Raw genomic sequence first — 25,200 nt, 5'->3', positions numbered from 1 at the left:
TGATAACTATGTTTAACAATTTCAGGAGCTACTAAACTCTTTTTCAAGTGGCTGTACCTTGTTTTACATTCCCACCAACAGTGAAGGAGGATTCTGAATTCTCCCAATCTTGACCACATTTGTTGTGATCTGGCTTTTTGATTCTAGCCATCCTAGTGGATGTGAAGTGATATCTCACTGTGGTTTTGATTTGCATGTGCAATTTTTTTAAATCAAAGAATTCTTCTCTAGAAGTCCTCCAGCAAACTTTCCATCAAGTCCCGTTGGTCAGGACGGTATTAAACACAACGGGTGTGGGATCACCAGCGAGGACTCACCTCCTAGTTCGGAGCTGGGGTGGTGGAGGAGGGTGCCTACCCTAACAACATAGAAGGTAGACTGGTAGTTACTGTTTTCTTATTTATTTACTTATGTTCTTGTGGGAGAGAGGGGCAGCAAGTGTCCAGGTCATTTGATGGATTCAAAGGGTGACCATATTTGGGGCCAGGATCTTGGTATCACAACGTCCAGAAGCAAGGCAACAGGCAACAAGGGAGCCAATGACATGGAGTAGGTGGATGAAATCAGTATGATGGGACACATGGCCGAAGAGAAGTGATGGGTGTGGGGTGGAGTTTTGCTCATATGCCACTGCTGGTTGCTGACTGACTGAAAATCTCTGGAAGGCTATAAAGACAAGCACAGGGGGAGAGTGCTCCTCTCAGAGTCTGCCCACATGTCCCCTGCCCTGCCAACCAGTGGTCATGTTCTTTTGGCATATGAATATTCTCATCCATGACAGTCTATTACCTGAAGACGACACCACTGACACCATATGGCCAGAGTACAGTACAGGAGATAGAAGTCAGAAGAAAAATCCCAGTTAAGAAAAAGCTAAAGGAGTTCATCACCACCAAACCAGTTTTACAAGAACTGTAAAGGGATGTCTTTAAGAAGAATAAAGATTAAAACAATACAAATAGTAAAAAGGCAATAACTATATACCTATCAATAGTTACTTTATATGTGAATGGATTAAATGCTCCAATCAAAGACATAGGGTAGTTACAAAATAATATTGAATTGTAATATTAATATAATATAAACTATAATTGAAAAATGAAATATAAAAAAGACATGGGTTGGCTGAATGGTGAAGAAAACAAGACCCGTACATACGATACCTACAAGAGACCCACTTCAGACCAAAAGACACACAGAGACTGAAAGTAAAGCAATGGGAAAGGTACTTCACGCAAATGGAATTTTTTAAAAGCTGGAGTAGCAATAGTTATACCAGAAAAAAATAGACTGTAAAACAAAGGCTATCTCAAGAGAGTTAATACCAGAGCCCAGTGAGGGAAGCCTCTCGGTTGTACCTGACCACAGGGTGGCTGAGGAGAACCTACCACCAGGTAGATGCCACCTGTCATCAAGGGTAAAGGAGACCCCAACAAGCCGAGGGCCAAGATGTCCTCGTATACCTTCTTTTTTTATATATAAACATTTTTGTACCTTAGATGTAAGTAGTTCAGTTGTAGGTTATTTTCTTGGTTTTTTTCCCTCTTTTAAAAAATTTTTAAATTTTATTTATGTTTAGAGAGAAGGGAAGGGAGGGAGAAAGAGAGGGAAAGAAACATCAATATGTGGTTGCCTCTTGCACGCCCCCAACTGAGGAGCAAGCCTGAAACCCAGGCATGTGCCCTGACTGGAAATCGAACTGGTAGCTCTTTGGTTCACAGGCTGGCGCTCAATCCACTGAACCACACCAGCAGGGGCTCTTATGTGCCTTCTTCATGCAAACCTGCCAGAAAAAGCACAAGAAGAAACACCAATTCTTCCGTCAGTTTTTCTGAATTCTCCAAGAAATGTTCAGAGAGATGGAAGACTATGTCTGCAAAGGAAAAGTCAAAGTTCAAACATACAGCAAAGAGTGACAAAGCTGGCTATAATAGGGAGATGAAAAATTATGTTCCTCCCAAAGGTGATAAGAAAAGAAAGAAAAAAAAATCCCAATGCTCCTCAAAGGCCTCCATTTGCCTTCTTTGTGTTTTGCTCTGAACATCACCCAAAGATCAAAAATGAACATCCTGGTTTATCCTTTGGGGATATTGCAAAATAAAATTGGGTAAAATGTGGTCTGGACAGTCAGCTAAAGATAAGTAGCCATATGAACAAGAAGCAGGTGAGCTAAAGAAGAAGTATGAAGAGGGTATCTCCACATACCGTGCCAAGGGCAAACGTGAAGGAGGGAAGATGGGCCCAGGCAGGCCAATAGGCTCAAAAAAGAATGAGCCAAAGAATGAGGAGGAAGAGGAAGATGATGATGAGGAAGAGGATGAAGATGAAGAAAAAGGCTGTCTTGTAATGATGTATATGGAGTATTTATGTGTGCTCACGCAATTGTTTTGCTAAGACTGAATTTAAGTGCAGCTCAACATTAATCACCTTCAGTATAAAAGCTACAGATTTTTGTATAGCTGATAGGATTTTTTATAGAGAAAATATTTTATTCAAAATGCATGTTGTAGCTTTTCAAGGGGCTACAACACTTACATTTTAAAGCTTTGGATGTTAAATGTTTCCAAATAGTTAATGGTTTTTAAAATTCCTTGACTTGTGTATGGTAGCACAGCAAACTTATAGGAATTAGTATCAATAGTAAATTTTGTTTTTTTTAGAATATTGCATTTCTTTTTTTAAAATTTTGTAATAAAATTATGTGTGTTTTTAAAAAGGCTATAACAAGTGACAAAGAAGATCATTTTATGTACAATAGCCAAGGTGTGGAAGCAACCTAAGAGCCCACTGATAGACAATTAAATAAAGAAGATGTGGTACATCCATTCAATAGAATATTACTCGCCATGAGAAACAGTGAAATCATTTGCAACAACATGGATGGACCTGGAGGGTATTGTGCTGGGTGAAGTGAGTCAAGCAGAGAAAGACAAATGCCATATGATTTTACTTATATATGGAATGTAAAAAACAAAATAAACGGATGATCAGGCTCCTAGATATAGAGAACGAACTGATGGTTGCCAGATGGGAGGGGTTTAGGGGGCTTGGTCAAAAAGGTGAAGGGATGTAGAAGTACAAACTGGCAGTTACAAAATAGTCACAGGGATGTAAAATACAACACAGGGAATACGAGAATAGTTCCTAAATTATATAAGTGCCTAACCATCATACTCTCAACCTGAAACTAATATAATGTTGAATGTCAACAGTAATTGAAAATTTTTTAATTTTTAAAAGAAGTCAACAGGAAAAGAATTTATACAAGGAATTGGATACTAAAAACTATTATGTGCACTGGAAGAATGGGCTGTCGTTTGGGCCTGCAGGAAAGACTCTCTGAAATACCCAGAAGTGGCTCAGAGGAGCTACCACTTATGTGACAAAAAGGCAACTGTAAAGGCCACCTTGGAACTCAGTCGAATTTAGTGACAGCACTGTGGCTTAGAATCAAGTGCCACCAGAAGCAGAGCTGCATCTCTATACCCATGAAGGCTGGAGTTGGACACTGGAGCACCACTGCAGGAAAAGCCCATGACGCCATAAGCTTCTTTGCCAGGAGAAAACAATGAAAACTGCAGAAACATGCTCTGTCTCATATCTGCTTTCTAAAATTTTTTAAAGATTTTATTTATTTATTTTTAGAGGGAGGGAGAAAGAGGGAGAGAAACATCAATGTGGAAGTATGCAAGATACATCAATTGGTTGCCTCTTAATGCCCCCAGCTAGGGGCCTGGCCCACAACCCAGGCTTGTGTCCTCACTGGGAATCAAACCGGCAACCTTTCAGTTCCCAGGCTGGCACTCAATTCACTGAGCCACACCAGCCAGGGCTGCTTTCTAAATTCTTAAAACTCAATTTGCATAACCCAACTTCTAGGGACTCTATAAAATGTAGGGGGGGTTTTTGTTGTTGTTTCCCACACTTTATAATATAGGAAGACACTCCAGAAGGAGATGGGAACTGAGGAAATGACCCCTGTTGTCAAATAGCATGTGGTATAGGAGCCTGAAGTGGCCATTGTGTTTGACAATTAGAAAATCCAAGAGGCTATTGAGAGGACTGCATTTGTGTACTGCAGATGGGGAAAGCCAGACTGTATTGGGTAGAATGTAAACAAATGTAAGGAGCAAATTAAGTGGATGTGGTGGTTTGAGGGCTCCTACAAGTGGAAGAGGAGAGAGGTAGCAAATAGAGGTCACATTCAGTTTCACGGAGAGATTCGGTTGATTGTTTTTCTAAGAGTGGTACAGAGTCCAACAAGTTTATGGATGGAAGGGAACACGCCAACAGACAAGAATGGGGGAGTAAGTGGATAGATGATGGATGAAGAGCTTGCAGCTGGTCGGAGGGAATACTCCTGATGGATGGAAAGATGCTCATGATGTTTTGCTAAGTGACAAAAACATTATGCAGCAAACATTGTATGACTCCTTTCCTGTTTTAAAATATATTCAATATGCTTAAAATACTCACTGAATTATCAGACAGCCCTCATAGAGACAACATTCAATTCCACTGTTGCCAGGCTGCACTCCAGAGACAGGGCAGCCCCAGCGGATGGCACGCGTTTGGGCAGGTTGTGCAGTAGCTGGAGGGGCAGGATAAGAGTGGGAAAGGGTGGATGGAGGACAGCAGACCTATATTCTTTTTAAATTTTATTTTTATTGTTTATGCTGTTAACAGTTGTTCCTGCTTTTTCTCCCTTTCCTCACCTCCTCCCAGTCCTACCATCTCCCCTCCCCAAGCCAGTGTCTACATTGTTGTCTGTGTCCACAGATTGTGCATATCTGTTCTTTGGTTAATTCCTTCACCATCTTTCATCCCATTCCCCCCACCCCACCCCCTGGGCCTCCTTTCTGGCAGCTGTCAGTGTATTTAATGTATCTAAGCTTCCATTACTATTTTGTTCATTAGTTTATTGTGTCCAATAGATTCCACATATAACTGAGATCATGTGGTATTTTTCTTTCATTGGTTGGCTTAATTCACTTAGCATAATTTTCTCCAGGTCCATCCATGGTGTTGCAAAATATGAGTTTCTGTTTTCTTTCTTTCTTTCTTTCTTTCTTTCTTTCTTTCTTTCTTTCTTTCTTTCTTTCTTTCTTTCTTTCCTTCCTTCCTTCCTTCCTTCCTTCCTTCCTTCCTTCCTTCCTTCCTTCCTTCCTTCCTTTCTTTCTTTCTTTCTTTTTTATTGCCAGCAGACCTATACTCTTGCAGGCCATATGGCTACAGGCTGCCTTGCTCCATAAACCTTGTGCCCAAGTCATGATCCTAACTCCCCCACCCTCCCACCTGCTGAGGAACAGCCTGCCAGCAGTTCTTCCAGAACTAGCTTCAGAGACTGAGGCATAGCATCTCCCCATCCCATCCAGCAACATTATGAAAAAATCACTAATGCGATCATAACAGTCTATTTTTTATGTCAACCATGCATATGAATATATAGAGGAATAAACAGAATGATAAGCTTATATATTCTGTGAAATTCCAAGAAAGTCATATATCAAAATGTTAATAGTGTTTCTCTGAGCAATAGGAATTACATTTAATTTGTTTTCTCCTTTGTGCTTATTGTATTTACTATTTTCCCACATGTTTTCTCCTTTGTGCTTATTGTATTTACTATTTTCCCACAACAATCTTGTATTACTTTTATAAACAGAAAAAACAACAATGAGATTGTTACAACACACAAGTGGAGGGTTTTCTTCAGATTATAAAATAAATAAATTACTAAAAGTAACTAAAATGATGGGTAAAGTAGTATGTGAGTTAAGCAACAAATAAGGAAATACTCAGGCATGAAAGCAGGGGCCTAGAGAGGTACAAAAAGCACTGGAGCCAGATTTGGACTCTAGGACTGGGTGCATCTGAGCATCAGTGTTTGTAGTATCTTAGGACTAACAGGTCAGAACATAAAGCCTTGTGCCCATCCTGAAGTCCAACAGGTGATGCTCTCAAAGCTGAGCCTGTGTGGGGCTACACTTTTCAATATAAAGATGACCTAGAAATAAACTCTTTTCATTCCCAGGAGACTGCAAGGAAAACTGCCTTTCATGGATCCTGATGCTAATCAATTTGGGATGGGGAGAGTTTCCCTTGGGAATTTGTGTCCATAAGCTTGCGCTCATATAAGTTTTCAACCTGGATTCACAGGCTTAGGCACCACCTTCACCCAAAGGGGAAAAAAAATACTTGGAGCCAATAATATGATTAAAAACGGTCCTAGACTTTTAATGCACCTAGGTACCTGATAGAAGCAAGTGTAAATCTTTTTCAGTGGAACGCAGAATTTGCCTTCATCCCTGGCTTCCAAGAATTACCACAGGCAACGTTCCTTCCAAAATGAGCAGCTTCCAGATAAAATGCTTCACTAAACATACAAACAAGGCATTGTGAGTGACAACCAGCCAAAACAAGCTACCAGGTTTGGACCCCCAGTGTTTGAATTATCGGGTCTAGCATATCAAATAAGTATGCTTAATATAATAAATAAAAGGGAGCGTTGCAAATATGACAAAAGAACAAACAGATGTGAAAAAAATGAAAAAATATACAATTGAAATTTGAAATTCAATACATACATTTAACAGGTGATGAAATAACTGCTGAAAGGATGATTGGGGACGTAGAAGACAGAACAGAAAAACTCTTTTTGAAACATAGTGCAGAGAGACACAGATATGAAAATACAAAATAGAAGTTAAAATGGCATGGATGATAGACCAAGAGGGTCTATTGTACATATAATTCTAAAGAAAGAGTAATAAGGAAGACGGAAGAGGCAGTATTTGAAAAGATAATGGAGCCCTGGCTGGTGCAGCTCAGTGGATTGAGTGCCAGCCTGTGAACTGAAAGGTGGCCAGTCTGATTCCCAGTCAGGGCACATGCCTGGGTTTCAGGCCAGGTCCCCAGTTGGGCTGTGTGAGAGGTAACTGATCAGTGTATCTCACACACTGATGTTTCCCTCTTTTTCTCCATCCCTTTCCCCTCTCTCTAACAGAATAAATAATTAAAAGCTTAAAAATAAAAAAGAAAAGACAATGGAGAATTACTCTTTATAAATGACAGAGGACCCTAATCCACAGAGTGAAGAGGCAAAGTTCCAACTGTGATAAAAAGAAATGTGCACCCAGAATCATTATATCATAAACCACAGAACATAGCATATTAAATATTAAAATATTAATATCTGCATTTTTATGACATAATGGAGATTGAGCATATAACTTCCAAACTGTTACAGAAAAATAAATTGGAAAAAAAAGTCAACCCAAAGGAAGGCAAGAAAGGAGAAAGATGATAAAAAAAGGCATGGGGGGGACACAAAATAAGATGTAAGAAGTAAATATATCAATAATTGTACTAAATTTAAATATTTCAAATAAAAAAGCTGCATTGCAAAGATAAGCACAGTCAAGATGGGTGAACAAAATCCAATTACTTGTTCTTTAAAAGATAAATAAAAGTATAAACATAAGAAAAGTTGAAAGCAAAAAGTGTGGAAAATGATGTACAAGGTAAATACTAAATAAAAGAAAGCTTGTATAGCTGTATATATGTCAGACAAAATTTTTTAGGGAAAAACATTAGAAATAAAAAATAACTATAATAATAAAATATTTAATTTTCAGAAAGATATAACAATTCTAAACTTTAATAAAAATGACAACTTCAAAAATGAGCTAAAATAACACAATTACAAGGCAAATAAGACAAATTTAGCATCTCATGATGTATTTCAATACATTTCCATAATTTGTAGAATAAGCCGTAGAAAACATTCAGGATATAAAAGATTTGAGCAACACAATTAATGAGATTGACCTAATGAACATGTATAGAACTCTACATCTAATAACTACAAAATATGTGGTGCTTTCAAGCATCCATGGAATGTGTACAGAAATGGACCATAAAAGTTCATTGCTGGGGTTAAAGGGAGGGATGAATAGACAGAGCACAGGATTTTTAGAGCATTGAAAATGCTCTGTATGATATTATAATGGTGGATACATGCTATTATACATTAGTGCATAATGTAAATATGGACTTTGAGTGATAATAATGTGTCACTGTAGGATTACTCATCAGTTGTTCAAATGTACCACTCTGGTGTGGCATGCTAATAATGGGGAGACAGTGCTTATGTATGGGCAGAGGGTATACGGGAGATCTCTGTACCTTCCTGCCAATTTTGCAGTGAACCTGCTATAAAGAAAAAAAAATTAAGTCTTATCCTGGACAGGTCACTTAGTTGATTGGAACATAGTCCCCATAAGCCAAAGTTTTGGGTTCAACCCCCAGTTGGGGCATACAAGAATCAACCCATGAATGTATTAAAATAAGTGGAACAAGAAGTTGGTCCTGCTTTCCTCCTTCCTCTGTCTAAAATCAATCAATAAATAAGTAAATAAGAAAAAGATTGTCTTGATCAAAAAATTAAATGCTTTGACCATAACACATTAGTCAAAGAAAAAATTGCAATGAAATTAGAAAATATTTAGGACCAAAAGGTGATGAAAATATTACATAGCAAAGCTTGTGGTATGCAGTTAATGCAGTAATCAGAGAAAAATATATAACTTAAATGTTTCTCATAGTAAACAGGCTCAAAATTAATGAGTAAGCATCCATATCAAAAGCACTGAAATAAAACAGCAAAATAAATCTCTTAAAAAGTAAAAGGGAGAAAAAATAAAGGTTAGAAAAAGAAATCAATTTAAAAAAAGATGGGCTTGGCCAGTGTGGTGCAGTTGGTTGGGTGTCATCCCACAAACTGAAAGGTCATGGGTTCCATTCCTGGTCAGGGAACATGGCTTAGGTTGTGGATTTAGGGCAACTGATCAATGTTTCCCTCACATCAGTGTTTCTTTCCCCTTTTTCTCCCTCCCCTCTCTGCTCTAAATCAATAAGCATGTCCTCGGTGAGGATTTAAAAAAAATTAAAAGATGAACAAAGCTAGAAGTCAATTTTTCTGAAAAAGATTAATTGTAAAAAAATTCTGGTTAAAATGTTCAGGAAACAATAAGAAGGCACTAACCAATATTAGAATAGAAATAAATTAAGAATACAAGCCACAAATTGGAAAAGGATATTCATCATTCAATAAATGTAAGGAATATATAAAAGGTTCCTACACACAGTAAGAAAAAGATATACACCCAATAAATGTAGTCAAAAGGAATAACACAGAAGAAGAAACAAAAATGTTCCACAAACATTTGAAAAGGTGTTCAACCTCGTTAGTAATTAGGGAAAGAAATACATGATAACACCCACATGGTTCACAAAAATTTCAATGTCAGACAATACTAAGCATAAATGAGCATATGAAGCAGTGGTCACTATAATACCTGCTTAGCTAGCAGGGACATTTGGAAAACAGATTGGCATTGCTTAATGAACTTAAAATTATGCATACCCAAGAATTTCATTTCTAGCTATGTACTTCAAAGAAGTCTTGGATAAGAATGTTTATAGCAGCAATGTTAGGAATAGGAAAAATATTGTAAACACCTGGAGATAACTTAGCAGATAACAGTAAGAAGAATAAATAAGTTTTAGTATATTTACCCAATGGAATACCAAATACCAATAAGAAGAAACTACAGTTATAGGGGACAACATGATAAATAATCATTAACAGAATATTAAATAAAAGAAGCAAGTCATCAATGAGTTACATAAAGAATTATCTTGACTCCTGGCCAAGATGGAGGTATACATAGATATGCTTCACTTCCTTGCACAACCAAAAGAGGACAACAACCAATTTAAAAACACAAAACAACCAGAGCTGCCAGAAAATCGAACTATATGGAAGTCAGACAAATAAGAAGTTGAAGAAGAAACATTCATCTAGACTGGTAGGAGGGGCGGAGACAGGAAGCCAGGGCAGCAAGGACTTGCATAAGGCTGCTGCTGGTGAACCAGGTAGGCGAGGCAGTGACTGGTAGACTGGAGATATCCCACATTCATGTAAGAATAAGCCAGGAGGAACAACTAGGGAGCAAGACCATGCAACCCAGGGTTCCAGTGCAGGAAACAAAGCCTCAAAAACCTCTGGCTATAAAAATCTGTGGGGATTGTGGTGGAGGGAGAAACCCCCAAACTCATAAGAGAGTCCACTGGGAAGGCCCACTGGATCCTAGAATGTACACAAGCCCACCCACCCAGGAATCAGCACCTGAAAGGGCACAATCTGCTTGTGGATATTGGGGAAAGTAACTGAAAACAGGGCAAGAGCCAAGCCAGCAGCATTGTTCCCTCTCTGACCCCTCCCCCACACCATGACACGGCAACATGGGTTGCCCATCCTGGCAAATACCTAAGGCTCCACCTCTTGCAACATAATAGTTGCACCAAAACAAAGAAATATGGCCCAAATGAAAGAATAGATCAAAGCTCGAAAAATAGAACTAAGCAACAAAGAGAAAGACAAACTATCAGATGCAGAGTTCAAAACACTGGTGATCAGGATGCTCACAGAAATTGTTGAATATGGTCGCAAAATAGAGGAAAAAGTGAAAGCTATGCAAAGTGAAATAAAGAAACATATACAGGAAACCAACAGGGAAGGGAAGGAAACTGGGACTCAAATCAACAGTTTGGACCAGAAGGAGGAAATAAACATTCGACCAGAACAGGATGAAGAGAAAAGAATTCAAAGAAATGAAGAGGCTTAGGAAGCTCCAGGACAACTTTAAAAGTTCCAACATCTGAATCATAGGGGTGCCAGAAGGAGAAGAGAAAGAGCAAGAAATTGAAAACTTATTTGAAAACATAATGAAGGAGAACTTCCCCAATCTGGGAAAGGAAATAGACTTCCAGGAAGCTCAGAGAGTCCCAGAGTAGTTGGACCCAAGGACGCACACACCAAGACACATCATAATTACATTACCCAAGATTAGAGATAAGGAGAGAATCTTAACAGCAGCAAGAGAAAAGGAGAGTTTCCTACAAAGGAGTTCCCATAAGACTATCAGCTGATTTCTCAAAAGAAACCTTGCAAGCAAGAAGTCTGGAAAGGAGTATTCAAAGTCATGAAAGGCAAAGACCTGCATCCAAGATTCCTCTATGGGATAGAGTCTATCCAGCAAAGCTATCATTTAGAATGGAAGGGCAGATAAAGTGCTCCCCAGATAAGGTCAAGTTAAAGGAGTTCATCATCACTAAGCCCTTATTATATGAAATGTTAAAGGAACTTATCTAAGAAAAAGAACACAATTATGAACAGTAAAATAACAACAAACTCACAACTATCAACAACTGAACCTAAAAACAAAACAAAACAAAACAAAAACAAACTAAACAAACAACTAGAACAGGAACAGAATCACAGAAGTGGAGATCACAAGGAGGGTTATCAGCAGGGAGTGAGGATAGAATGGTGGGGGAAAGGTACAGGGAATAAGAATCATAAATGGTAGGTACAAAATAGATGGGGGAAGGTTAAGAATAGTATAGGAAATGGAGAAGCTAAAGAACTTATATGTACGACCGATAGACATGAACTAAGGGTGGGGGGAATGCTGGAGGGAGTGGGAGTGCAGGGCAGAGGCGGATAAAGGGGAGAAAAAAATGGGACAACTGTAATAGTGTAACCGGAAAAAATACCGGCATTCGGGCTGCCTGTCACTACCAAATGCAATAAGCAATGACAGCGATTCAATCTTTTATGGGCGCCTTGTTCAGATGGCCGGTAATCCGAGAAGATGGCAGATTCACACCCTAACAAACCATCTTCCCTTCTCTTTCCTGGCCAGATCTTTTATAAGGGGGGTGGGGGAGGACAATCAGGGTGCGGTGAAGACTTTGATTCAGCAGCTGCCACATTCCTGTCCTGAGCCGTTAGCTGTCTCCAAGGGGGAGGGGTAGTCGCCTGCTTCTTCCTGGTACAGAGGTCTCCAGGCAGTAATCTCTAGCCAGCGCCCCCAGGAGGTCGGCTGCTTTTCCCAGGCACCAGGATGGGCTTTATCTGCAGTTTCTGAAACAAAACCTTAACATACACATTACTTGCTAGATTTATGGCTATTTACCTTAAGCTAAAATTTTCCAAGTCTTAAGTCCCCTATCAATAGCATAACTGTCACAGGTGTGCACAGGTGTGCACAGGTAACCAGGTTCTTAGTGATCGAGAACAAAGAATTGAACCGAACACACAAAGTTTATAGCATAAAGAAAGAGGGGAGGTTTATTAAGTGATAGTACACACCACAGGACACGGGAGTGAGCCAGCTCTGAGCAGAGGAAAAAAAAAGGGGCCCGTGGGCTGGGGGATTCTATTCTTATAGGGGCAGAAGCCCCCCTGCTAGTCTTTGGCGGGCTTTTCCTGTGCAGGTACAAGGAGTTGGATTTCAAAGCTACTGCGCATGCGTGGTTTCCCATGACTTTCTTGATTGGCTACTGGAGAAGGGAGTCCCACAATGTTATTTCATTATAATGATATTATAATGAATCAGGGGTAGCGCGCAGGCGCATTCTATGATTCAGAGTTGTCCCAGAAAACAGGAACAACCTGTCTTAGGGGGTCTTTGTCATGTATAGGTGTTTTCTACCTCAGTCCTGCCGGGCCTCGGGAGCTTCCTTCCTGACTACCTCCTGCCTCATAACCAATAAATTATATTAAACAACAACAACAAAAAAGAGCCCTGGCTCATGTGGTTCAGTGGATTGGGCACTGGCCTTTGAACCAAAGGGTCACTGGTTCAATTCCCAGTCAGGGCACATGCCTGGGTTGCAGGCCAGGTCCTCAGTAGGGAGCACTTGAGAGGCACCACACATTGATGTTTCTCTCCCTCTCTTCCTCCCTCCCTTCCCCTCTCTAAAAATAAAGAAATAAAATCTTAAAAAAAAAAATTCTCTCATTGCCCTGGCTAGGTAGTTCAGTTGGATAAAATGTCATTCCCATACACCAAGGTCGTGGGTTCAATCCCCAGTTAGGGTATATACAGAAGTCAATGTTTCTGTCCCTCTCTCTTTCTCTATTCCTTCCTTCCTCCATCCCTTCCTCTCTCTCAAATCAACAAATAAAAAATAATTTTTAAATGACCTGAAAACTTCAGTGTCTGCCCTGAAAGAGACCCTTATCTCCTATTGCCTGCAGGACTGAAATGCTAAAAAATAAACCCAGAATCTCATCCTGTGAGTGGCTAAATTACAATACAAACTGAATTTTCAGCCTCAAAGGATGATCACTCTTTAAGTGAGGGCATTTAATTGGGAGGAAATGGGATCATGAAAGTGGGAATGGGGACATGTGAGAAGACTGACAGAGCTGGGGTGCTAGAGTGGTCATTAAGGAGGGCTGTGAAAGAATTCAGAGAGGAAAATGCAGAGAACAAAGTTTGTGCACTTTCTAAGAGAGGAAGGGGACTGGGAGTGGAGAAATATGCTGGCTCTGAGAGTTTAGGGTTTTAAGCCTTTATTGGCTTATAAAGGGTGGGGTTGGTGTTGTATAGCCACTGGGCTGTTAAGGGCATTTTAACATAGGAGGTTTCAGAAGCTGCAGTTTGCTCCAATGTCATCTTTTGCCTGTGGCTGTGGGGAGCGGTTAGTCACGTTCTGTTCTAGCTTTTCCAGTAATTTTACAGTCCTGTGGACATAAGCTCAGAATACAGCAAATGGTCCAGGCTTTGTCCTCTCATGAAGGATGTTGAGTCCCTAAATTCTGATGAGTCTTTTTTTACAAACAAAAGCAGTTTTTCCACAGCATCTGAGGAGTGCAACCCTGCATTGCCTTTGGAAATGGTAATGGCCTCCCGTGAGGCAGTTAATTTGCAAGACAATTCTGATTCTCCTCAGGACCCACCCTAATACCCTCCTTTGCTTCTAGACTGAAGTCCGGCAGGTGCCTAAAGGGAAGGTACAAAGTGTAACGCACACGGAAGTTTGCTATCCACCCAAAGGACTGAGTGAGTTTCCCCAATTTATATGGACAGAAATCCAGGGGATATGAGATTGGAATGTGAGAGTGAAATTATTGTGTAAGACCTGCTTGCCCTTCCCAGAATGGTCCAGAGAACACATTTCTCAGCAACACACCCACCAAGTCTGTCAGTGAACAGAAAGGCCATGACCTTCATGTAAACAAATGTCGGGGGGTACCTTTTTAAAGAAATGTAAAGAGTTTATTCAATAACGATTTGCAGTAGTCCTCAGTCTGAACTGAGAATGTGTTCCAAAGTGGAGAGAGTACAGCATGGTTTATAAAGGCTAAAATTCAAGGAGCTGTTGATTAGAGATGGATTGCTAGGGAAAACAAGACATCATAACCTTACATCAGTTGTTTTCTGATTGGTGGGGGCAAATGGACCTTTAATGACTAGCTGACTCAGTAATTAAGCAAATGTGGTTCTGAGATGAGAACAATGAGTAATATATGATTAAACACTTATCAAGTCCTAGTTTCAGCCTGTAGGCCCGTAGAACAAAAAAGTTGTCTTTAATCACGCAATCAGTACAGAGAATATTTTTTAAATATTTTAAAAGATTTTATTCATTTACTTTTAGAGAGAGGGAAAGGAAGAAAGAGAGGGAAAGAAACATCGATGTAAGAGAGAAACATCTGTCGGTTCCCTCTTGTCGGTCCAGGCTTTGTCCTCTCATGAAGGATGTTGACTGGGGATCCAACCCACAACCCAGGCATGTGCAGTGACTGGGAACTGAAATGGCCACCTTCCGCTTTGTGGGACGACAACCAACCAACTGAGCCACACTGGTCAGGGTAGCACAAGGAATACTTTTTAAAACAGTGATGCACAGAGTACAATTTATCAGACAGTACAATCAGCACAGGGGGGCAGTTCTGGAGCCCAAAAGGCAAAGTTACCTTCTGCAAGCACCTTCAGAGCTCAGCTGAAAAAATCCCAGTATTAGACCACAAATTATGAAATTAAAATTCTTATGAGTCCTCACACCTTTACCAGAATGTACTTTTCCTAGTTCCTCTGCTCTGACCCGCTTGTCACATGCCCACAGTGTGCCCAATGGGGTGGGAAATGTTATTTGCCTTAAACCACTCAAGGTTTATTCCTGGGTTTAAGGATGGGACCAAATCCCAGGCCATATAGCTGATGTCAACTAAGTATTCTATCACCAAAATGGGTTTTTTTTGTGGGGGAGGGGATGGATTCTAATCCAGAATGTGCAGACAACATGCATGAAAAACACATACCTGCTGTGTAAGTACCACATGCTAACCAGCTGGGCCACTGAAGATCTCCTCCACCAGTCCTGATTTCTGTCCAGGTTAATTAAGGTCTCTGTCATGATTTTAATACTGAAAATTGCTGGTAGTGGGTGATGCATGTAGTTCTCAGTGGGAATTCTGACTACCTGGAAAAGGGAATAGATGGTGGACACTAAACAGATGTTCTGCCCTGATTGGTGTGGCTCCCTGGATTGAGTGCTGGCCTGCAAACCAAAAGGTCACCTATTAGATTCCCAATCAGGGCACATGCCTGGGTTGTGGGTCAGGTCAATAGTTGGTGGCATGTGAGAGGCAACCAATAGATGTATCTCTCGCACATCAATGTTTCTCTCCCTTTCTTTGTGCCTCCTTTTCCTTCTCTCTAAAAATAAATAAATAAATAAAATCTTTTTTAAAAAATTAACAGATGTCCCCTTGCTGAATTTCTTCTGTCGCTGCAGAGGGAAAACATTGCAGACTCAGAACCCAGGCTTGTTCGTAACTACCCACATCAGTACAGGGCAGGCTGGGTCTGTGTTCCCAATCGGCACAGTGGATTTGGTATTTTAATTCTCATCATGGAATAAAAGTTCTGTTCTATTTTTTAGTATATATTTTTATTTATTAATCTTGAGAGAGAGAGAAACATTAATTTTTTGTTCTACTTATTTATGCATGCATTGGTTGTTTCTTGTATGTGCCCTGCCTGCAGATTGAACCTGAAACCTGGGAGTATTGGACGACTCTCTAACCAACTGAGCTGCCCAGCCAGGACTAAAAGTTCTGTTCTTAAAGAAAAGTTTGAAACACATGCATGAATGTATCTAGGCAACTGGATGGAACCAAATCCTGTTTATTTTCATAGCACATCAGTGGACGTGCTACTTTGGGGATCTCCTAGAGTGTCTGAAGCAGCCAGGGCTTTATTACTTATGCCTCCACTAAAAAAGTAGTAACGGTAACCTCAGATTGATCGCTGCAAGCTCTGCACACTATGTGCCCTCCGTGTGATAGCTCTTTAATTCTCCTTCGACCCCATGAGGTTGGTACTGTCATCTGCCTTTCTCAACGAGGAACCTGAGGTTTAGGGATGTAAGTGGCTGGCCCAAGGCAGTAGCATGTTGAAGGACCACTTCCTGGTTCACAGCCAGTGGCTTCTGGCTGTGTCCTCACATGGTGGGCAGGGGTGAAGGGGCACTGCGGAGGCTCATTTATAGAAACACTATGATTCATGAGGGCTCCACCCTCATAACCTAAACATCTCCCAAAAGCCCCCACTTCCCGATACCATTACATCATGCATTAAGATTTCAACACATGAATGTGAGGGGAGAGACCCAGACATTCAGACCCTAGCAGTAAGTTCCCATAAGTTTCTAAAGGGTAGGTTTCAGGGTGTGTGAAAGTTGGAGGGAGTGACTGGAGACAACAGAGTGGAATGTGGTGCATTCCTGCAGGGAATTGGGTGGGATCCATTGAGGTTCCCAAGTTTGTTTTCAGAACTGCAAGGGACAGGCTGCCATGCTTGCCTACAGACAGGAGCTGTGAACAGGGTTGGGGCTGTGAGACCTAGATTTGAAGGGCACCCTAATCCTAATTGCAAATGTTATATTTAGACGCTTAGCAAAATGTCATGCTGGCAAATATGATTATCAAGTAATCAGGTTACTCAACGGGGGTCTCAGTTATCCCATCTGTAAAAAGGAGATGAGACCCACTGCCCCTGACTGGAAAAATTTAAATGAGATATGCATGTAATCTTTCTGGCACTTAATAGGCACTTAATAAATAGCAGCTGTTATTGTTATCATTTTAATAGTACATAGATCCATTTTGAGTTTGTTCAAATGATTGAACAGATCATAAATTACATGATAATAACAAATGTTATGGTTAGCAGATGCAGATCTGTGGATCCAGAACAGCACCTGAAGTAGCTCAGAGGTCATTCAGAAGGCTCTTGGCCCAGTGTCTTGGAAGAAATTGGATCTGAAGATGGCATCTAGGGTGCTATGGGGCAGCCTCAGCCTGCTCCGCCTGCTGTGGTGTCTCCTTCCACAGACAGGCTATGTGCACCCAGATGAGTTCTTCCAGTCACCTGAGGTCATGGCAGGTAAAGGACCCCATGCATGGTTAAGATAAATTGCAGCAAAGTTTGGGTTAGAGCTGACTGCATATTTAGTGGGGAGGGAGAAACATATCTGTGCAGATGAGCAGTAAGTCCATGAGGCTCTCTGGAATAAGAACTTGGGAGTGGAGACTTCGAATTTCCTTCCTGAGTGGTAACATTGACCTTCTGGATGTAACTAATGAAATGCCAGCCTTATTGATGTTTTCCAACTTAGACCAACAGTACAGGTTATTTGGAGGAAAAATTGTTTTGTATTGCTCAATGGAAGGATTTGTGTTGGGCTTGCCCGGTGATTGGGAAAACTTACACAGGGTTGTAATCTGAACTAATGTAACTTTTCCTCTGTAGATTTACATGAGGGCTCAGGGAACCCAGACCTGGAATGCTCACTTGTTAGAACTTACCTGCTAGGCGGTATAGGACATATCATGAGGATAGTTGCTAGTGACCTTGAGCCTTTTCAGATGTGTTTTGGGCACATGGCTTCCTCCTCATGGTTGAAGATGGCTGCTTGAGCTCCAGCCATCAACTCTAAACCAAGTCTTTCCAGCCACTGGAGAAGAAATGGGCATGCCTGCTCTCTTCTATGGCATTTTTGAAAGTTGCATACCTTTTGCCCATTGCTATTCCATTAGTCAGAATGTATCACATGGCCACTCCTCGCTGCAAAGGAAGCTGAACATTATAGTCTTTATAACTGACCAAACATCCCACTAAACAGACTAAGGAATAAGGAGGGAATGGATATTCGGAAGACATTCAGCTATTTCTGCCACAGACCTCAACAAGTGGATTTAACTTGAAAGGTCCAGTCTTCTTTTCTATACTTTTAAAACCAGAGGCAGTAAAAAGCAGCCAGGTTGATCTGACTCTAGATTTTCTGTTCCCCTTTCACCTTGTGACGTAGAGAAAGTGGCTATAAGGCTGAAGGAATAAGTAGGGGAAACAAATAGCCCTAAAACCAGCAATGTTATAAAGATGAGAAGTTATGGGGTGGAGCTGAGATGCAGAAATTAAAAGTTTGTTTCCTTAATCCTCACCCCTCAGAGCTCTGGGACACTGGAGCACAGGGTCACAAACCAGGGCCGGCTGACAAGTATCCTTTTAATTACCTAAGTACTGCTTGAATATATTCTTCTTATAAAAAATTTAAATGTAGACAAAACTAAAGTCACTTTTGACCATAGCCACAATTGCTCATTCCCTTCCACCTCCTCACACTGCCTATTCTGGGTAAGAATCATAATTACAGAGATGTGTTTTTGACTCTGACTTTGGAGACTTTAAATCTGAGGAAAGGATTGGAACCTCTCCCTGCTCCTCCCCATACACCCTGTCCAGGGCACATTGTCACCTTATGTCCCCGGCAGAGTTTCTCCTGCTCCCTCCACAGGTAGGGCCGAACTCTCCTGTATTCATTTCTATTGCTGCCTAATAAATCACCACAAACCTAGCAACTTGAAACTGTTAGTTCACAGTTCTGTTGGTTAGAAGTCAGGCATGGGCTCTCTTCTTAGGGCAGCACAAGACTGAAATCAAAGTATAGACTGGGCTGAGTTCTTGTCTGAAGCTCTGGGGGGTGGGAAATCTGCTTTCTAAGCTCATTCTTCTTATTGGAAGAATTTGGTTTATTTTGGCTATGTGACTAAAGTCCCCGTTCCCTGCTGGCTGTCACCCAGGGGCTGCTCTCAGCTCTTAGAGGCTACCGTGTGCCTCGCCAATGGCTCCCTCCATCTTAAGACAGCAATGGTGCATCAAATCCTTTTAATGGTTTGAATCTCTGATGTCCTTTTCTGTCACCAGCTGGAGAAAACACTACTTTTAGAGGGCTCATGTGATTATTTCAGGCCCATCTGGGTTATCTCTGTATCTTATGGTCAGCTGTCCCCTGGGTCATAACCTAATCACAAGAGTGAAACCCATCATTTTCACAGTCCCAGGGGTTATACAGGAAGTCAGCATTAGAGGGCTCAAATATCTTGGAGCCATCCTAGAATTTTGTTTACTGTATTCCCTGAGCTTGGAACTGGTTCGCCTCTGCTTCTCTCTCTACAGAGGACATCCTGGGCATAGAGGCTGCCCGGCCTTGGGAGTTTCAGCCCAGCAGCTCCTGCCGCACCGTGGTCTTCCCACTGCTGACCTCTGGCTCTGCTTTCTGGCTGCTCAGGCTCTGGGGAGAGTTGGGACTGTGGCCCATCCCAGTGAGTGGCTACGTGCTGCTGGTGGCACCCCGGCTCCTCCTCACTGCCCTCTCCTTTGCTCTGGATGTGGCTGTGTACCACCTGGCCCCACTGTGGAGGGCAGAGCGCTGGAATGCCCTGGTCCTGCTGTCTGGTTCCTACGTCACCCTGGTCTTCTATACAAGGACCTTCTCCAATGCCATCGAGGGACTGCTCTTTGCATGGCTGCTGGTACTGGTATCCTCCCGTGTAGCTTGGAGCCCCACAACCAAAGAACCTGCTCCGTGGTGGCACAGCTGGCTTCTCGGCAGTATCGTGGCGGCTGGCTTCTTCAACCGGCCCACCTTTCTGGCCTTTGCTCTGATCCCCATCTTTCTCTGGGGCATTTGCAGAGCCACGAACCCTGCCTTCAAGTCACTGACCAAGGAAGCCCTGGGGCTCCTCCCAGGATCAATCCTCACCGCATCAGTGTTTGTGGCTGTGGATAGCTGGTATTTCTCCACTCCCTCTAGATCCAGGGTCCTTGTCCTGACGCCTGCCAATTTCTTACACTACAACCTGGATCCTCAAAACCTGGTGAAGCATGGCACACATTTTCGGCTCACTCACCTGGCAGTCAATGGCTTTCTGCTTTTTGGGACGCTGCATGCCCAGGCCCTGCAGGCTGGGTGGCAAGAGCTGCAAGCCTGCCTCCAGGCCTTTGTACAAACAGGCTTTCGGAGGGTGCCAGATGCCCAGAGTCTACTGTCCAGCCCCAGGTCTCACCTCCTGCTCTTCTACTTCCTGCCCCTGGCCCTGCTGTCTGCTTTTAGCCACCAGGAGGCTCGGTTCCTGATCCCCCTTCTGGTCCCCTTGGTCCTGCTTTGTAGTCCACAGACCCAACCTGTGCCCTACAAGGGCACCCTGGTCCTCTTCAATGTTCTGGGTGCCCTCTTCTTTGGCTGCCTGCACCAGGGGGGTCTAGTACCTGGCCTGGAACACCTGGAGCGGGTGGTTCATGCACCTGTGCTCCCAAGTGTACCTACCCACTACACACTCCTCTTCACCCACACCTACATGCCTCCCCGACACCTCCTACATATCTCAGGTCTGGGATCACCTGTGGAGGTGGTGGACCTGGGTGGGACCGAGGACTGGGTACTGTGCCAAGCACTGAACAACTTCACCAGACAACCAGCCTGCCAGGTGGCTGGTGGACAGTGGCTCTGCCGCCTTTTTGTGGTGACTCCTGGCACCACCAGGCCTGCCATGGAGAAGTGCAGTTTTCCCCTCAAGAGTGAGACACTTGTGTTTCCCCACTTGACCCTTGAGGACCCACCAGCCCTGTCCTCCCTGCTGAGTGGGGCTTGGAGGGACCATCTCAGCCTTCACATCCTGGAGCTAGGAGAGAAGCCTGACAACACGACAGAAAATCTACTGCCATAGGTGAAGGCACCACTCCACCTTCTGTGTAGGTAGCTGGGCTGGGACAGAGCCCTGAGTCTCTTCCATTCCTTTCCTTTCCCTTCCAGAACTCCCACCACTGCCTTTCCTACACAGCCCTCAGCTGTTTTACCTTCTGGGTAATCTGACATCCTTTTCCCCTCAAAGACCAAAGATCTGACTGGTCAAGGTCCCTAAAGAACCTGGTATAACCAATGGCCCCCAGTGGTTCCTGCCCTATTCCTTCTAGCCACTGTGCTGTTTTAAATATATGGTAGCATCTGGTTGTGAAGAGACAATCATGTGCTAATGACATTCCTCAATGACCTCCAAATCTTCAGGATGCCTTACCTCTTGCTGCCATGACAACCTTTTGGCTTCCTAGACACCTAGAAGGAGGCAGTGGGAATGTAGAGAGAGTAGGAAGCTCAGATTCAAGGGACCTGAGTTCTAATCCCTGGTCTGACACTCACTGGCTCTGTGATCTTAAGAAAGCTTCTTCCCTTACCCAGCCTCAGTTTCCCAACCTGTACAATGGATCAGAGGATCTCTGAGGTGTCTGCCAGCTAACACTGTGTCTGTCATTCCTGGGTCTGCAACACATGTCCCCTGGCTAGATAGGCATGTCTCTCCCATGATCTTTAAGCATAGAAGTAGGTGTGGTGGTGTAATTAATTGTACTTTTATGCCTGCTGCCTTAGTGTTTGGCTATTACTAAAAAAAAAAAAAAAGATTTGGAATATTTCTTTCCACTGCCTTCTACTCCTCTCCATCAATGGCAGTGGGACACTTTGGCCTGTCATCCTTTAAGGATCATCCTCCTGGATAAAGGATCATTCTTCCTTTAAGAATCATTTTTCCTCCTGAGCCCACCACACTCAGAGTGGAGGACACACAATAGTCAGCTTCTAGCAGCACCTGACAACCTGGTGCTCCCAGAAGCCTTTCTTCTTAAATGTGATCTGGTTCTTCCCAAGCTCAAAGGCCTTGTCTAAAACCCCTCTTCACAGGATAGAGAGCGGACCCCATGCCAAACCAACACGTGCTGCTTTGATGGAAGCTATCATACCCCTGAGCATGCTGCTCCCAACACAGGTACTCTCTACCCAGTCCACTGGGGACATGAGGAGCTGTGGTACTACACCTGTCCTTATTCTCCCACCTCACACCTCTGCCATCTTATGAGAACAAGAGGCAACAGGGCCACAGAGACCAGTGAGCTGGAGGTCAGCACAGAGCAGGACACCAAACCTATACAAATGACCAAACCTGAGTCCTTTCCTAGTCTTGCCTTTTGCTGGCTAAAGCCTTGTGTAATCTTAAAGCTACACCCCTCACAGGCATGCTGTTCTGTGACTGCTGTTAGGGTCTTAGTGCCATACCTTTCTCATGACTCCAATCCTAGGAAGAGGAAATTCATTGGTAGGCTGGTAAATGTGTAGCAACCTGTTTTCTGGGGCAACCCCCCACCCCCCTGCAATTTTAGCATTTGCCTATTTCTGTGGTGTAAATACTCTCACACGGCTATTTCAAACTACTAAATTGATGTTACTGAATTCCAAGCTGGGAGGAGATACCAAGGATCTACTCTCATGAAGCAGCACAAACTGGCTCTAGAACACTATTGGACATTTGCTTCCTTTAAACTCTAGAGACTCATTCGTAGCAATTCATTATTCTTGTAGTTTATGTTTCTGCTACAAACATCTTGACTTGTCTTCCTACCCCTAAGGTATCATCTCTGGCAAATGATAAGCACATATTTATTTTGCAGCCTAAAATGGCATTTCTGTCCATAGATATAAAACCAAGTGCCATGTCAGAGACACCCAAGACACTAGGATCCCAAACTCCTCCGGCTTCTGCCTCTTCCCTTTCCCAATTGAGTCCACAACCTCAGAATTCCCTGGAAAAACTGTTGGTGTAGATTGTGGTGGTCTGAGCTCTATTAAATTTGTCATTAAAATGTATCTGTGTGGCATCAAAAGGTGAGCTGAAATTGCCCTGCACTGCAGGGTCTGCAGAATGAGGGGGTGAGCTGCTTCCCTCTCTGGCAGAGCTTAGGAGAGCTTGAATGGCACGCTGGGAGGCTGTTGTCGGGGTTGGGAGGATTTGGTCTGTTTCTTTAGTAGTAAGGTAATTGGTGAGAAGGCAAGCCACTAATACAAACACTGAGGTTTTTATAATGATGTGGGGAGACATCCCAATGATCTCTGGTTGGAGCAGAAAGGACAGTTTTCTCTCTACTCTCAGACGCCTTCTACAGAAATGGAAGGAACTTAAAGTTCTTAAATACTCCTTCCACAAAAAATAAGCAAGTGCTCCCTTCTCTTGCTTTCCTTCCTTTCTAAATGGCCAGTTTGCCTTGAAATTTCATTGCTTCCTGCACCTCTTCCCTTTCTGTCTCTTCTAGAAAAAGACAGTGAGTGTGCTTGTTTATGTTGAAGGTAGGGATTTGAGCTGAGGAATGCTAATATTGTGCTGTTCTGATATCCAGAGACCAATGGATAGGACTGAGACCAAAGAGACAGACAAGACAGTAGAGTGAACAAGCTCCTCAGGCTCACCACTGCCAGGCTTCAAGAATCCCGTGAGTTGCCTCTGGTCTAGAAGAAGGATATATCCTCTTAGAGGAGAAGAGGGTAGTATGCCAAACCAGGATTTTTGTCATTAGGGGAATTGGACTTCTGGCCTCAGGGAGGATTAAATAGTACCTCTGATGGGAAGGCTGAAGGGTGGGATGCCAAGCAGGAGTTTGACCATTAGGAAAGTGGAGGACAAGCTACTTTCATTCCTTCATCCTCAGTGTAGGTCTCCAGCCCTATCCAGCTCCTCGTGACTATCAGAAAAGCCAGAGTATAAATCTGTTTGGTCACCAATCAGTCTAAAAGCTTCTCCCCTGGCTTTGACCTTTCTAGATTGCATGAATAACTGTGTAGCCTAATTAGAGGTGATCAGCCTCTAATGGCAGGACATTTCTGAATACAATGGATTTTCCTACTACTGAGTCCATTAGCTGCACCATAATGTTTATATTGTATCCTTGACCCTCTAAAATGGTGAATAGGAATCCAGATAGCTTGTTCCATGGTAGGCAGTAGTCCTTACAACCAGTGGTGATGGTGGGGAGTAGGAAGGCAGGCACTGAAGGTCAGAGTAAATGCTACAGAGAGCTATGGACTTAGGCCCTGGAGTCAAACGCCTGTATTCACATCCCGCTCTGTAAGCAGCCTACCCTTTCCGAAATGAAAGTGGCTGTAAGGATTAAGTGAGATAACCCACACAGGGTGCATTAGCAAATAGCAATACAAAGTAAGCACTCAGTATGTTAACCATTCATTCCCTGGGCCTATAGTGCCCAGGAATCCTAATACAGCTTGCTAGAGAAATACCACACTCATATCCATTACTCAGCTCGCACATTTAATCACAGGATTTTGGCATCTGCTAAGTTGTCTTTCCACCCATGATCTCATCTGCAGACAGTGCCGTGCTACATCGATGCAGAGGCAGCAGCAACTACCACGAGTTTTAGTCCCATTCGCAGAAGGCAGACTCTTTCGCTCTGTGGTACGGTCCATGGTTCTCTGCACGTGCAGTATCAGGGTCTAGCCTACCTCCATTTCTGTTAGGCTTCGGGGTATTTCTTCACACACTGCCCTGTCCGATCACAGGGCTGCACCGAGGATGTCCGTTTGGCTGGCCTGGGTTCTCTGATAAGTGGGCCTCTACAGGCCGAAATGAGTCAGGATTCGAAGCCTTGCGCAGTGCCGGGGATCACTCCTTAGCGCCCAGGCCCGTGTCCAGACCAGAAGGAAAAGCAGTCGATCTCCGGCCGGCCAAATCCGGGTTTAGTGGTTTGCGTCCCGGCCCCTCTGGCCACCTGGTGGTGGCCCTGGGCGCTCCCGGAGGCCGCGGCGCACCTCCTGAATGAAGGTGTCTCTGAAGCGGGCAGCGCGCCGGCCCAGAGAAGCCGCGGGCCCAGCCCCGAGACCTCGCAGACGACGGGCCGCGTCCTGGCCGCGCAGCTGGGCCTGCAGTAGTGCGAAGGCAGTGAGCTGCGCCGCACGCCGGATAGGCCGCGATTCGGCCAGGCGCTCTACTAGCTGCGGGCTGTGCAGCAGAACGGCCAGGAGCCTCCGTAGGACCATCCTTGGAGCAACCCGGAACCCGTAGCGCGCCGCCCGGGCTTCTAATCGGCGACGCTACGTAACGGACCACGTCTAAACCCGCACCGCCCAGTGACGACACTGCCGCGCTGGGATTGGTCG

General features: G+C 43.3%; 2 protein-coding genes and 1 pseudogene across 2 annotated transcripts; 2 read left to right on the top strand and 1 right to left on the bottom strand.

Moving 5' to 3' along the window:
- Window positions 1–1,398: 1,398 nt before the first annotated feature.
- LOC123827452 lies at window positions 1,399–2,394 on the top strand (annotated as a pseudogene).
- Window positions 2,395–17,096: 14,702 nt separating this feature from the next.
- PIGZ (phosphatidylinositol glycan anchor biosynthesis class Z) lies at window positions 17,097–24,202 on the top strand. The gene is given in 3 exon segments (XM_045851072.1): window positions 17,097–17,147; window positions 17,150–17,309; window positions 19,383–24,202. Coding segments are annotated over 3 exon segments (1,761 nt in total). The 3' UTR covers window positions 20,933–24,202.
- Window positions 24,203–24,331: 129 nt separating this feature from the next.
- Window positions 24,332–25,177, bottom strand: NCBP2AS2 (NCBP2 antisense 2 (head to head)). The gene has a single exon (XM_045851074.1). It carries the CDS (start codon window positions 25,078–25,080, stop codon window positions 24,781–24,783), a length of 300 nt encoding a protein of 99 aa, XP_045707030.1. The 5' UTR covers window positions 25,081–25,177; the 3' UTR covers window positions 24,332–24,780.
- Between the last annotated feature and the right edge of the window lie 23 nt (window positions 25,178–25,200).

This window comes from Phyllostomus hastatus, unplaced genomic scaffold (genome assembly GCF_019186645.2).
Source record: "Phyllostomus hastatus isolate PE091 unplaced genomic scaffold, TTU_PhHast_1.1 phas_contig_86, whole genome shotgun sequence".
Lineage (NCBI taxonomy): Eukaryota > Metazoa > Chordata > Mammalia > Chiroptera > Phyllostomidae > Phyllostomus > Phyllostomus hastatus.
The sequence above is the reverse complement of the archived record's forward strand: the minus strand, read 5'-3'. Positions and strand labels throughout refer to the sequence as shown.